General features: G+C 42.5%; 1 protein-coding gene across 3 annotated transcripts in view; it reads left to right on the top strand.

Moving 5' to 3' along the window:
• sash1a (SAM and SH3 domain containing 1a) overlaps nucleotides 1-13,721 on the top strand; it is a gene marked incomplete at its 5' end in the record, with an annotated part of 145,736 nt that overhangs the window by 105,433 nt on the left and 26,582 nt on the right. For all 3 annotated transcript variants that reach the window (XM_080514282.1, XM_080514283.1, XM_080514284.1), the window contains 3 exons: nucleotides 1,913-2,041; nucleotides 10,353-10,403; nucleotides 10,513-10,562. In XM_080514282.1, the coding sequence (XP_080370408.1) occupies nucleotides 1,913-2,041; nucleotides 10,353-10,403; nucleotides 10,513-10,562 (230 nt within the window). The remainder of the gene's footprint in view (nucleotides 1-1,912; nucleotides 2,042-10,352; nucleotides 10,404-10,512; nucleotides 10,563-13,721) is intronic.

Consider the following 13,721-nt stretch of genomic DNA (forward strand, 5'->3'; position numbering starts at 1 on the left):
TGCACAGCGAGTGTTTGTGTTTAATGTTCCTGGAAGAAGTAGAGACAAAAAAAAAAAAAAGCTCAATCTCACTGAACTCTTTGCTCCACTGTGCCCCCAAACAATCCATCTCTTTTAACACTGATTGCAGCGATGCTCCATCATGTTGGCGTTTGTATGATCCGAGGATAGATTTCATTCTCATAGTCTGGACCTAACGAATGGATCAGTGCAGTCTTTTGCCGGTGGGCTGTGATTAAAACATTTCGGACATCTGTAACGAAAACATGCTTTGAGTCGACGTGAGCGATGAAGAGCAAAGCATGTGTCTGCACAGACAGTGTTCCCACTGGGATTCTCCATCATCTCAAACCACATGTCTGGCTCGAACATAGAAGGGAGGGAGGACAAACTTAAAGTCAACCTACAGGATGTGAACTTTTCTGAAAACTCGTGGTTCCTTATCGGCGATTTGTTTATGACACAACTAATCACAGTGTCTTTACTCAGTCCGCTGAGCTGTGTTGTTTGTGATTGGCCCGTCTGAAGTTTGTTTTGGTTCGATGTTTTTGCGATTCCCCTGCGTGCGCGCGCATGCTAATGTGTGTCCTCTTCGACGAGACACCCGGTTCCGAAGAAAGTCCTCTAGCCCAGTGTGTGAATGTATGGGTGTGTGTGTGGCACGCTAACCCGCACTCACAGAGATCCTTTCATTTGCGGCCTGGCACGCAGATAGGGAGTCCGGTTGAGAAAGACAGAGACTGAGAGAGACTGTTCGGACCCTGCACAGTGACTCAATGCTAGCTGTCTGCCTGGCACAGATTAGATCAACACTGATGAATATTCAACAGATGGGAGATCATTGCCAGAATGGCCTACGTTTCTACCAAAGAGTTGGAGTTGATTTTCTCGCCCAACATCATACAAAGAAGGTCGCTTTACATCCTGTAAAAGAAAAAAATAAAATCTTATGAGCTTGAACTAAAGAACAGATTTTCCTTTACTGGTTTTCGTTTGTTCCGTCGTCACTCATAAACACGGCTCGTTAAAGGCGATGAATATAAAGCCAATCTATGTCAGTGTTTTCCAAACTAACTTCATGTGAAAGATACCATTATCGGCTCATTGTATAATCTTATCTTGTTTTTCTGTGTTGTTACTATAAAAGCCATGCGAGATTCCCCTGCCCTCAGAGTGGTAATGTTATGTTCAGTAAGCAATTTACTGTTTGGAGTCCAGCTTCCTCCCTCAACCCCAAACACATCGTCCTCACAAAGGCAGGAACCGTGCTGATCTAAACTGCAGCAAGCCGGAAAAATGTGTTTGGTTTGGAGTTTGGGGAACGTCTTAGGAGCTAAAGAGCATCCTCGATACAAGCCCCGACGAAGACAAAACCCAGGAACAAACCGCGGTCTGCCGTTGGACTTAGAATAGAACCTGATAACACTGAGAAATTGACCTCAGAGTATTTTGAACTGTTTTGTTTTGATCCAGTATCTCATCAGATTGACAAATTAGGTGCATGTTTTTCTTTTAAAACACACAGGATTTTTTTCACCACTTAAAGTTTCACTTGTACTGCACATTGAATATACATTTTAAAAAGTGCATACTATTTCATAAACGTGGTCATATCTACTGAGAAAGCAACAAACAATTGTGTTTATGTCTGTGTGGGAGGTGGCTGAGTGATTGTGTTCCTGTTTCTTTATTAGATAAATCTCTTATGATACTTGTTCAACCACTGGTTTGGCAAAAATTGTGTTTCAAGCAATGTGAGACGATGGAGGGGAGGGGTCATCTCACTAATTTGGATATTTGTTTAAATATAGAAAGTCAAGTATTTAGTTTTTTTTAAATAATAATAAATGGCATTTAAAGTTTGACAGTATTCTGATATTGACTAAACTCTGTCCTCTTTTTTTACCTTCAGGATGGTTCTCTAGGCAACATAGATGACCTTGCCCAGGAGTACTCAGAGTACTACAACACCTGCTTCAGTGACGTCAGCGACCGCATGGAGGAGCTACGCAAACGTCGAGTATCCCAGGAGCTTGACCTGGTAAATACACCTTCTTGCACACAAAAAAAGACTCCCTGGTAATGTGACATAGACAGAAGCAGCTATCACAAGATGTATCGCTTCGTAATAATGCAGCATACTCCTAAATGTTACCGTCAATGTGTTTTATTTCCCACAAACTAAACCTCTCTGGACTAAATTTCTCTTTCTTGGTGAACAGCCTGGCAGGAAAAACGGTAACGGGAAGAAAACAAATGTCCGTTCAAGTGTGAGGCTCTCTTCAAAGGCAGTGTGTCTTTGCTGGTTGTGAATATAGTGGTGTTCTGGAAGTCCAAGGGTTAGTTTGGGGGTCTCTTTCACAGGGATCTAGGGTAGTGGGGCACCCCTTTGGTTGCCAAGATGCAGGGAAATGTATGATGGAATGTTCCTTGGTGCTGCTTTGGAGGAGCGAGCTCCATGCAGCGCCGAAACCAATGGGGGTACACACTTGCAGGAGTGAGTGTGTGTACAGTAGACCCTAGGATTAGCGTTAACAGTTTCAACTTGTTTAAAATGCATATCACTAAAGATTGAACTATGATAGCTTATGTTTTCGTGCATTATGTTCAGAATGACATCATTTTGAACATTAAGAAATCATGTGATTAATCACAATTAGCTGATAAAAAAAATTGTGTGATTGACTTAATTTAGAGCATTTATCAATTGGTGACCACAGCTCACGAGTCAGAATTAGAAAAATCAAGGAAAAATTAGCAAAACAATGAAATGTCTGAAATGCTGCTAGTCGGAACGGCAGACAAGGGCCCGGTTTGGAGAATGAGCACTTGACATAATTTACTTTAGTGTTTGTCTTTATCACAATAGTCGACAGCAATATCGCATTTTTAACTATTAACCTTATGCTAACTTGGATCTCTCTCCCAACACAACAACCATCTTTTCCAATCACGACTGTGATGAGTTTCACAGTAAGGCCTCATCCAGGGGACATCAAACAGATGGAGGGGAAACAATGTGGGCAGATTTTGCAGCCTGTGTAGAAGAGGAGCAGCAAAGAGCTGACTGGGACTTGAGCCTGAAGCCTGGTGCAGGAGGAGGATAGGGATATGAATAGGGGAGAAAAAAGAAGAAGGGAGGAGGAAGAGAAGTGGAGAATGTGAGAGCCTGCAGCTGTCCTGCCACTCTACAAAGTTTGGCAGTGAAATCTAGGAGAGGAGAAGAAAAGCACTGGAAGGAAGGGACACAGGTCAGGCAACACCTTATGGGGAGCTCGCAACTGAGCATGATCAACCCACACTATATAGACTTGACTTGGACTTGTTTTCTATGTAGCCCTTCACTAAAATTTGCTTTTGGAAATGTTCATGTCTGGAGCAGTCTTTTCTCTCCCTGCTTTTGAGGAGACAATGGATTTGGACACAATTTCACCTCCGAGGCAATATTGCCGAGAGGTTTTGTGAAACGTATGCCCGAGACACAACGTGAGACAGAACTGATGAGCCAGAGATGAACAGCAGCACATTGACACCCAGTCTGAAAGAAAGTAATGAATGTCATATCCTGCGACGTGTGTCCAGGCAGAGCTGGCTGCATGCCAACATATTGCAGTCTTCTCCCCAAGGACTAGTAGCACATGTTCACAGAAGGTCACAACGTCCAAGAGCCACGTTAACCGCAAAACATTTAGCAAGTGGCACTCTGGAGATGCATGGCATTTGGGGAAAACCTGGAAGGACTGTGCTAAAGTAATCCGCTGCCTTTAGACCCATGCACTCATTTCACATCCCTTCAGTATATACAACAAAGTTAAAGGTTAGTTCCTCTTTATATTCTGATGACGGAAGAGAATTTTTTTCACATCAACTTTTGTGGCCCTTTGTGATTCACTATAGTTACTTAGTCAATTCTGATCAGCTTGATTCCGTAAATCCACAATATTCAATCTAAAAGTCACCTCAGTGTTGAAACTTAAAGAAGGACCCTGAAGTTAATTGCATGAACACTACTGCCAACATATTTAGTGACAAGCTCTCAAAAATTCCCATAAGAAATCCCCTCTGTCTGAGAGAGCAACTCTGTTCAACCCAAAGAAAAATATCATTTTCATTTTTGAGTTTTGGTTCTCCAAAAGAATTTCAACTTGAAATTTTTTTTGGGGGGGAAGTGTAACTTCTGTGATGTTTAGTTTTGTTTGCTCGACACATTTGCCAGCTCTTGTCGGCCACTTTAGTCACTGTGTTGTGGTAAAACGCGGGGCCCTCTTTACGAGGTGCTGATGACAGAGGCTCTCTCAGAGATAACTATCGATACAATCGCTTCCTGACTGGGGTCTGCTCAATTGTTTCCTTACATCTTCGTGTTAGTTTTGCCAGTTGCCTGGGCACAAAGAGTTAAACAAACATCCCCTCAGGGAATGTGGGTATGGATTAGTGCTACCATGCCATTGCTTCCCAGCACTCCTATAGATGTGTGTGAACATCTCTTGATGGCACGTTCACTTGGTGATGCATAAGGCTGAGCAGAAAATACTGAACATGTTCAGCAGTTGATATAATAAAGATTGCTCCCTCTTACAGGTCAATCAAAGGTTAAAGATAAGTTTAGCTGCAGATTTGACTAAGTAAGCAGCATCTATTGGGTTTGCTTTGGTTTGAAACTGAATGAAAATGTAGGTTAGTCGTCTTTGCAGCAATTCTGGATTAACTGAACCTTTTCATACTAGGATTATCACCCTTAGTTCAATACAGAGAAGCCAGGGCACAGTGATCTCAACTTAATTACTGCCAAACGTTATTTATTCTTCAGCTTTATGTTCATTGGCGTTGTGATTCCAAGTTACTTCAACAAATAATATTCTACATTTTCTCTGGAAGGTGCAGTGAATACTGAGTGATTTGACAGTGAACACAATCGCTGCAGTTTGTACTAAATTTGACTAAATTTGCCAAATATGCCAGACATATGTGCTTGATTAGGGATCCGTTCATACAATGAAGAGAATCTTCATGTAAACTATCCCCATCTCTTTAAATAGTAATGGAACCGAAGGAATAGGTCAAGAATAAGTCAAGGTGTCACATTTTGACATTTGTGGGCATTGGTCAAACCCTTATGCACATGTATGCATGTTGTAAACCATAATGAGACACGACAAGCTTCTGTGATGGGATCTTGCATATACATTGTGGATAAACAAAAAAGTCTTGAAGATTAAAACCAAAGCGGTCGAAATCCTCAAAGTTGTTTGCCTTTCTTTTGGCTTTCTGATCAAAACTGTTAACACGCAAACTGCCTCAGCTGGTGTAAGACTGATCTGTTCACCTCAGGCATGCTCAGTAATTGTTTTCTATCTGAGTGACTTGACAGTCGGGGGTCAAGACTCAAGCGCAGGCTCGTGTTTTGTTGCGCCATGAGGTGAGCGGCAAACAGCGTGGGTAATGTGTTAAAGCTTGCATGAAGTTTATTCCTCAAAGTGGGTCAGTTCAGCTGGGTTATAGCCACAGTGTGGAGCAAAAAAAACAAACTGTTGTGAATTCTGCTGCGTGTTTGTCGTTTCTACCTTCAGCCTTTGTGAGTGAGTGTGTGTGTGTGTGTGGGGGGGGGGTACTCTGCATGCCCACACAGGGTACTTTGTTTCTGTAAGATTACTGTCAAAAATGTTGGCAGACCATTCTTATTGGCACAACCTTTCTGGTAGATTTGTTATTTTAGTTCACTGTTGCTATTGCAGTTCTGTCATTGGAATTTGTAATAAGTCTGGAATGTGTCTTGAAGTACCAAATCATCAATGGTCTCAGGAATGCGGTACAGCTAAGAATTCGCAACGACTATTGTTATATGGACAGACATGCACACTTGTATTCATACACTAATGTGGCATCTTTGAAAGCATGAAGGCTGAGTTTTTACTTGATTGCCAATGGTTCTTAGATCGGGCCGTGCATGCAAGGTGATATTTCAGCCTCTTCTGAGTGCGGGGCCTTTCTATTGTCTGCTTTCGTGCAGTACATGGCTCTATGTGATATGATGCTCGATCCTCTGCATGAGCCAGTTCTGCTGGCTCGCACCATGCCCATTGTCTTACCACTAACGTCTTTCTATGTTTGCAGCCAACTTTCCAGTTTGTGCCAGTTCCTCCACATGCTCCGCCCACCCAGACTCACCAGTTGGCTCACCTCACTTGAGTCACCTGGTTTTTTTTTTTTGTTGCATATCCTCCTACTTTTGTCTCTGAGCTTTGTGGTACTTTCACTCTTAGAAAACTGAGTTTCGATTAAATTTATAGTTCAGTTTAGAATAAAAAAAAAAAAAAACACCTCTGTACTGCCACTGGTTTTACTTTCAGTCCGTTTTCATCCTGCTGAAGCAAAGCAGAACTTGTATTTTGTGGGTTAATGATAGGAAGCAATTTGTTGCTGGGAATTACAGTTGCTGTTCGAGAGCGTGAGTATGTAAGGAGTTCAATAATTTGAGACGCTAGTTTCTCTGTCTGCAGACATCCTGATCCTCATTAGTTGGAGTTCTCCCTTGTATTTTTTTTTTTTCTAACTCGATTTAGTCACACTTAAGCACTCAGTCTTTCATTTTTGCTTGCAAGCCCTTACACACAGTGTAATGCGCACAAACAACCCCTGTGGATGTCTGGAGAGAAGAAGAAAAAAAAACACATGCAGATTCACACGCTAACGTGCCAGTTTTGGGTAAGTAGGGCAGCATCTCAAGATGATGCTGGAAAGTTCAAGCAGAGGATAGCGTGTCCCCTCTGGGAGTGGGTTGTGAGATCTAAGCGTTGCACTCACACATACCCACGCTCACACATTCCCCTCAAAAATGTATTGATTTGAAATTCTCTTTCAAAAAAGTGTGTCAGTTGCATTTCAACTTCTTTACTATTCCCTTACGGTTCTGTGATCATAAAGCAGATATCTAAGAGAGGGAAGCTTACCTTCATACAATTCTGCTTGAAATTTCTCATCAGATAATCTCGCATGCCCTAAGAAGTGAACAGGGTGTTGTTCTGTTTGTTTTTGGCCGATCCTCTCATCTTTTCTGCCTTCTCAGCCCCTCTTCTGTGTCAGAGATGGCACGCACACACAGGGTAAACGGGGAAGCTGAGGATGAGTGGGAGGAACAGGGAGCCGCTTTGTATTTTCGGCGCTCTATCTGTGGAAGCAGAGGCGAGATGTGTGTCGGTGCTCCTTGGTCTGAGTTTACGTCTGTGGTGACATGTGTAGAGCCATGTGTAGAGCCACATATCCGCCATATGTGTTCGCCGGGCACTGAGTGCTGTTTTGAAACATTCTTTACAGCCAGTTGGCATCTTGCCTGCGGTTACCCACTGGTACGACTGGCATAGCTCCACTGTAGCTGCAGTCTGGAGAAGCCATCAAAGAGGCTCTACTGCAGAGCCTTTCTGCTGCTACCTTTCTGAAAAGTGTTGGCGAATATGTGTGAGTGCACACCTTGTTCAAGCAAACTCTCCTCCTTTAGGTAGGATTGTCTGAGCACACAATAGTCTGCACAATCGAGCTGTTTAAACAGAGCTGCCAAAAGTTGTGCTTGTTTAAGAATGTAAGAATCTAAACAGTCCTGTCCCAGATGTTCTCTCTGTGTACCCTGGCAGGTTTGTGAAAAAAAGCATTTATGACCTTTGTCAGGTACCTGCACTATGACTTATGGGAATGGTCATATTCCCCGGAACAGGCAGATTGTTTTAAGGTTTTTTCCGACGTGACTTGATTTACTGAATGCGGAAACTGCCCCCATTTGCTTGATCACAGTAACAGACAAACACAGACTTGCTGGTAGGACTTTTAGTCCTGAAGTTAATGTGTAAGGCGAAGACAGCCAAGCTGTGTCTCTGACATCTGTAAGGTCTGCACTGTTTGTTGATTACTGTTGTGATAAGTGTAGGGTTCAGGCTAATTTGGAGGGTTTTGGCCAACTCAGCACTTTAAGCCCTCTACTCATTTGGCTCTTAGGATCCAGGCGCTTTAAGCTCTCATAGCAGGTTATGTCACCCCTGACTCATTCCTTTACTCACCCTTTGAAACTCGACAGCGTGGAAGACTTGTGCTTCTTTGCCCAAAGGCCATTTACAGAAGAACAAAGGCTAAACTGAAGGTCACCTTGATTAGGAAGCATGGTTGACTAACTGTAGGAAGCCCTTTACTCCCAGCTTCCTGTTACTGTTATCCTCCCATCTAATATCTGGGTGTGGTTTTAAAGGATGATGCTCATTTCTCGATACCAGCACATTTCCTATTACTGCTTTCCTTGTGGGGAAATTCCACATCTATTTATCTTTTCTCAGTGGCAGTAGCACAATGTTTCACTTAAAGGTTTTAAAAAGCCATTCGCGTCGCACCCTTTACCCTGCGTCTGTGGCGCCGACCTACTTGCATGATGTCAACTCCTTTATTCAAGCTTATTGATCCATAAAATAACCTGTTCAAGTATTACTTGAGCTGCCACATGAATTCCAATGCTACAAGTTCTTTACATGATGAATAAATTGTATAATATTTAAAATTTGGCTTCAGCTTCAAGCCCCTTTGAAACACATTGACTCACAGAGTGAGAAACAGTAGGTCCCGTGTTTTACTATTGAAACATTTCTGTGCAGAGCACACATTGTAGAGAATCAGAGAGCAGGCATTTGTCTTAATAACACATCCTTAAAAGCTGTGACACCACATTTAATTTGCACATGTATAAACATAGAACTGTGATATCAGCATCTCCAACATGACATTTCCTCTAATTCCTCCCTGAGCTGGCATATTATTAAATGTCAGACACAAAGCAGGAACTTTTCTTCAGTTATGCTTTCTTGTCTGGGTTCTGGCAAACTTTCAGTAAGACAGTGACTGTAACTTCCTCAAAAAAAAAAAAAAAAATCCCAAAATATATGAAAGAGGATCTACCCCTATTTGAGTAATGATAAAACATTCGGTTGAATAACCTCCTGTAGACTCATTCCAATCCCTTACAAAGTCCTAAAAATATCCTTAAGAGATTCACAATCATGCCACATTATGCATTCATCTGTTCTATTCAACAATTACTCAAATCACACACTTTTCCAGCTGATTTTAACATCTGCACCTCCATGTAGCTTTAGTCTGTTTTCTGCAATCAGTGTTATTTAAATGTTGAGATGTTTGCCTTTGCACGTTTTGAGAAACACTCCATGAATGAAAATGCTTCAATATCATTAATGCTGTTGGAGTGTTGTCAAATATTTGACTCCGCACAGTTTGACATCTTCCTATCTATGATAACTCCACTGGGGCAAGTTGCAGGGGGCTTGGTTATCCTTAGTTACCCCCGAGGTCATGTCAGGATTAACACATTCGAATAAAGTTGCACAGTTCTTATTGAGCAACGGGCATGAGTTAAGAGCACTGGAAATCAGCAGTGTTGACGTGATGTCTGCCTCCGGGATGAGGCCTGTGAGTTTGAGGTCTGGGCCACATTGTGAAACACGGATCTCTACCCCGAGGTCTTGTGCTGACCCTGTTTGCTTCTTGGCTGCATTCAAAGGTTTTTGCACATAGTGGGTTTGAGCACAAGGAGTCAAGTTATATGCTCCTTGACATCTATAAGACAGACGAGAACACCAAATACCTGCGCCGGTTAAGTCAAACCCTCAGGGCTTTGCATAATCACACACTCCAGCTAAAGGTGCAGACGCATTAGGAGTGTGTAGTTATGTGAGTGATACGTTGTAATGAGAACATCTATTTCAAGTAGTATGATTCAGCACTGGGGTTGTAGTGAAAACAAGAACTCGTGTTCTGGATCAGCTCAGCTCGGAGTTCAGTATAGATGTTTCATGTACGTGGATGCTGGCGATGGTGTGTTGTACTCTAATGATGTGAGACAACCCAGCAGGTGTTTGCTTTGAGTGGAGGGAGGTGTGCTCTGACTTTACTCTAATTACTCTGAAGAATTCTTGGAGTCAGCTCTCATCATGCCTTGTTTTGCTGGCGGAGCCAAGACTTCACTTGACTCCACCACTACCCAGGGGCACCAAGTAGGTTCAAAACGAGTATTGCAGGTTTGGGTACTTCCTGCAAGTCATGACTTGTAGGTGTGCACACACGTGCTTGTGTTTGTTTTCACCGGCGAGCAATCAAGCAGAGGAGTATTTATTTTCTGCATCAGGGAGTTATGATGCATGACCTCCATCGTTGAGTCTTTAACCAACTGGTCTTTTATATTTATATATCAACCATGATCTCATGAAACCTTGTCAGTGTTGTGCTTTAAGGTCATATGCTTCTGTCATAGTCAATGATTGATTTTTGAAGCTGACATATGACACTTTTTCATCTTTTATCAGGAGAAACAAGACCCAAGCAGCACATCCCTTCTGCTCCGAAATGAGATCCAGGTAAGCAGAGAGAGATCATGCACACGAAACTTGAATGGAATCTTTCTCCGTTTTATTCAGGATTTGGCCAAAGGTCAATCTGACACCTGTCTCCATTTTTGATTTTCAGGAATCTTTAGGCTTCAGCAGCGAAGTCTCGACTCCCGAAACGGACAGAAAGTATGTATTTCTCTCCCAACTTCATCTCTGTAAAATGTGACCGTAACCAGTGTGGACGCGTGAAATATGCCTGGATTGAAATGTGTGTCTGTTGCGTGTCCAAACACTGTGCAGTGCACGCTGTGTCTGGATCTCATCAACCCTGCTCCTGTCTGCAAACAAAGTCATTGATCATTCTTAAACTTGGTGCCTGTAGTCAGGTATAGATGAACAGAAGCAAATTAACCCCCAGGCACAGTTCATAGTTATGATGCATGCTGATGTGAGAGCTCGTATTAAAGATAACTGACCTTGCCTCTGGGGATTGGACGGCGTCTCATCAGGTGGAAAACTCGCGAGCAGTGTCATGCTAGTGAGTAATAGACACAGCTCCACTTGACCTTATTGTAAGTGTAGGCACCATTAAAAGAAAATACTGATTTGCTCTGACAGGCCTACATGCATGATTGTGTTTCAGTGTTTTGCTGAAGCAAAAGAACAGAATGATTTCGCCAGAATTAGGGAGACTTTTCTTCAGAAATATTACAGCTTCAACAGTCAGTGCATCATCAGTTTAAGCAAGCGTATTTCCAGTTAGTAGGACTCATTCTAGTTTAAAGTATTCACCACCAGCATTTTTAATCATATTGTTCAGGTGCACCTGTAATGTAAAACACAGACAATTGTCTGTAGTCATATAACGTCACGGATCTGATGTTATATGATGTCGTCGGTCCTCGAAGATCTTCTGGTCACACGTCCCTGCTGCTATTAGAGGAAACCCAGTGACTCCTTCGTACGGCTGACCTGCTGGGTTCAGCAGCCATTCTCTCGTCTCTGGCCGTCTATATTTCCTTCCTGCCTTTGTGTCCTGCGGGGCAGAAGGGGGAGAAGGAGAGGACGGTGGCTAAAAGATTATAGCGAAAAAGCATGAACGAAAGAGCAGGATGGAACCAGGCATGGGTGGAGTTCCTTTTTACTGGTTCCTGTAACACAAAAGTATGTAAGCTCTTTTTTTTTTCTTTTGTTTTTGCTCAGCGAAGTATTTTGTTTGCATGGCATTTCTCTAGCGTACGTCACTATGAGATCACTGACCCACAGTGTTATACAGATTTAAACTAGTCCAACTAACATCTCTGCAAATGATCTCCCCTGTCAAACAGAATCAAATTCATGGGAGCTCCACACATTTGGTCCCTTTACAGACACGTTTTATTTTGGCTCTGCAAAGGTCAGCAGTAAATTTCAAGGTTTTCTCGTGACAAGATGGCTGAGAAAGATTTTTTTTAAAGGCTCCACCTCTTTTGTATAATATTGCCTATTGACAGTTACACTTACCCCCCCACCCCGTTATCAGAGCTTGTTGGTCACCTCTGTGTGACCCCCAGCCGAGTTGTCATGGTCACGTGATGAGCACGTGTGGCAGAGGAAGTGCATACCACAGACATGATCTCTTTTCCCATGGGTGTATATGTTGAACAGACAAATGTTGAGGATGATTGGAACCAGATCTCAGATGACATTTCTTTGCTGTTGGGAGAGAGGCACTGTCAGAGCTCCTAACTGTACTGTACTATGGCTCTTCTTCCTTACTGTCTGGTCACTTTCTCCTTTTCATGATTCACGTAGTTTTTATCAAATCTTCTCTCTGACAAGGATTCAGACTTTGCCTTCATGTGCATCTTTGTGAATGAAATCCCTTGATTTGTCTTCCTGCACAGCTCCAAAGTCATTTACAACAATGAAATTGAGATTAAATAATAAAAAAATAAAAAAATGTTTATTACATTTATTTAAAAAATAAGTTCTTTAATGTGCCTGTCCTATACTGGTCAACCCTCTGTCTTGTTAAGTTATATATTGTCCTCTTTTCTTTGATGAATAGATATGCAGGTAGTGAGTCAGATTCCTCACAGCTCCCACAAAACCCCAGCTAGCACATGCACGTGTTCACAGCTGCAGCTATCCCATCATCACCTCCCTGCAGGACTGTAGCAGCTTGAGGAGATTACTCAGACTCTATCCAGGGGTTATGCTAGTCCTGTGTCTGTATGTCTAATGTTGCTTTGTTGTCTCGAGGTGGGCACGGCTCCCATTATGGCTGGTATGCCACTGGTGATGACAGCAAGCTCTCGGAGGCCCGAGGGCTTCAAGCCCCGGACTTCCTCTTCGGGAATGTGATTGATTGGTTGGTATTGTTGTAGAAAGTGGACAACGTGCTTATCAGTAAAGCTAACAGCAGAGGTAAATTGATCTTGACAAAAACAAATGTAGAGTAATGGTTGATTATCGGGACTAACAGGGTTTTTGAGAGCATAGTTGCTGTGGTTCTGGGAGCTCAACTTGTACAATAATCACATGGAATTGTAAGTGTTGGAGATTCTGTTCAGAATAGCAGTGCAGTGTCAGAAAAACTAAAGCAACCTGTCAGCATATTCATCACTCTGAGCATCTCAGCCCACATGGAAATGTGATGTGTTGAATAAAGTAGAAGGTGGGCGTACGGCAGGAAAAATCTGTCAAAGTGTGCAATTTTCGGACTGCATGTGTTTTATATGTCTGTATTTCTGTCTTCCTGCCATGTAAACCTCTACCTTCCTCCCCCGTGTGACCCCCAGTGACTTTAGGTCAACCGTCGTTTCCTCCTGTGGACTCTGCCACGGTCACATTGTCAGCTCTCATTGTTATGACCAAAACATGAGGAATCAATCAGCTGCAGGTGGTCAGCCATGCAACCACACATAAACTTATGCTCCATCATACAGGATGGATGTTGTATAATTCGTATTTAAACACTTTGCATATCATCTTTTATAGGTTTGCGTGCTTCGGTATATAACAGTGAAATATTCCAGCATTCCCCATGTTGAATCTCGGCAGTTACACAACACGTTCCATATTTAAAGAAGCAGAGCATATTATTGAAACAATAGTAGAATCACTCCTGAAGTTACACATTCATGACAGCATAACAGCGTATGAGACGATATCCTTAAAAGAAAGTGCTACTTGTACAATATTGAGGTGTCCCGGTAGGCAGCTTACACCTATCCTGCAAAGACATAAAGTGAAGTTACAGTAGTTTATAAGACCAGAGTGATCTTCCTCAGCAGGACGGATAAAAGCAGTCGACGGTCCCCTCATCAATGCAAAGAGCAGAAATGTAATAGAAAAGCATGG

The sequence above is a fragment of the Blennius ocellaris genome (genome assembly GCF_963422515.1).
Source record: "Blennius ocellaris genome assembly, chromosome: 18".
In the NCBI taxonomy this organism is placed as follows: domain Eukaryota; kingdom Metazoa; phylum Chordata; class Actinopteri; order Blenniiformes; family Blenniidae; genus Blennius; species Blennius ocellaris.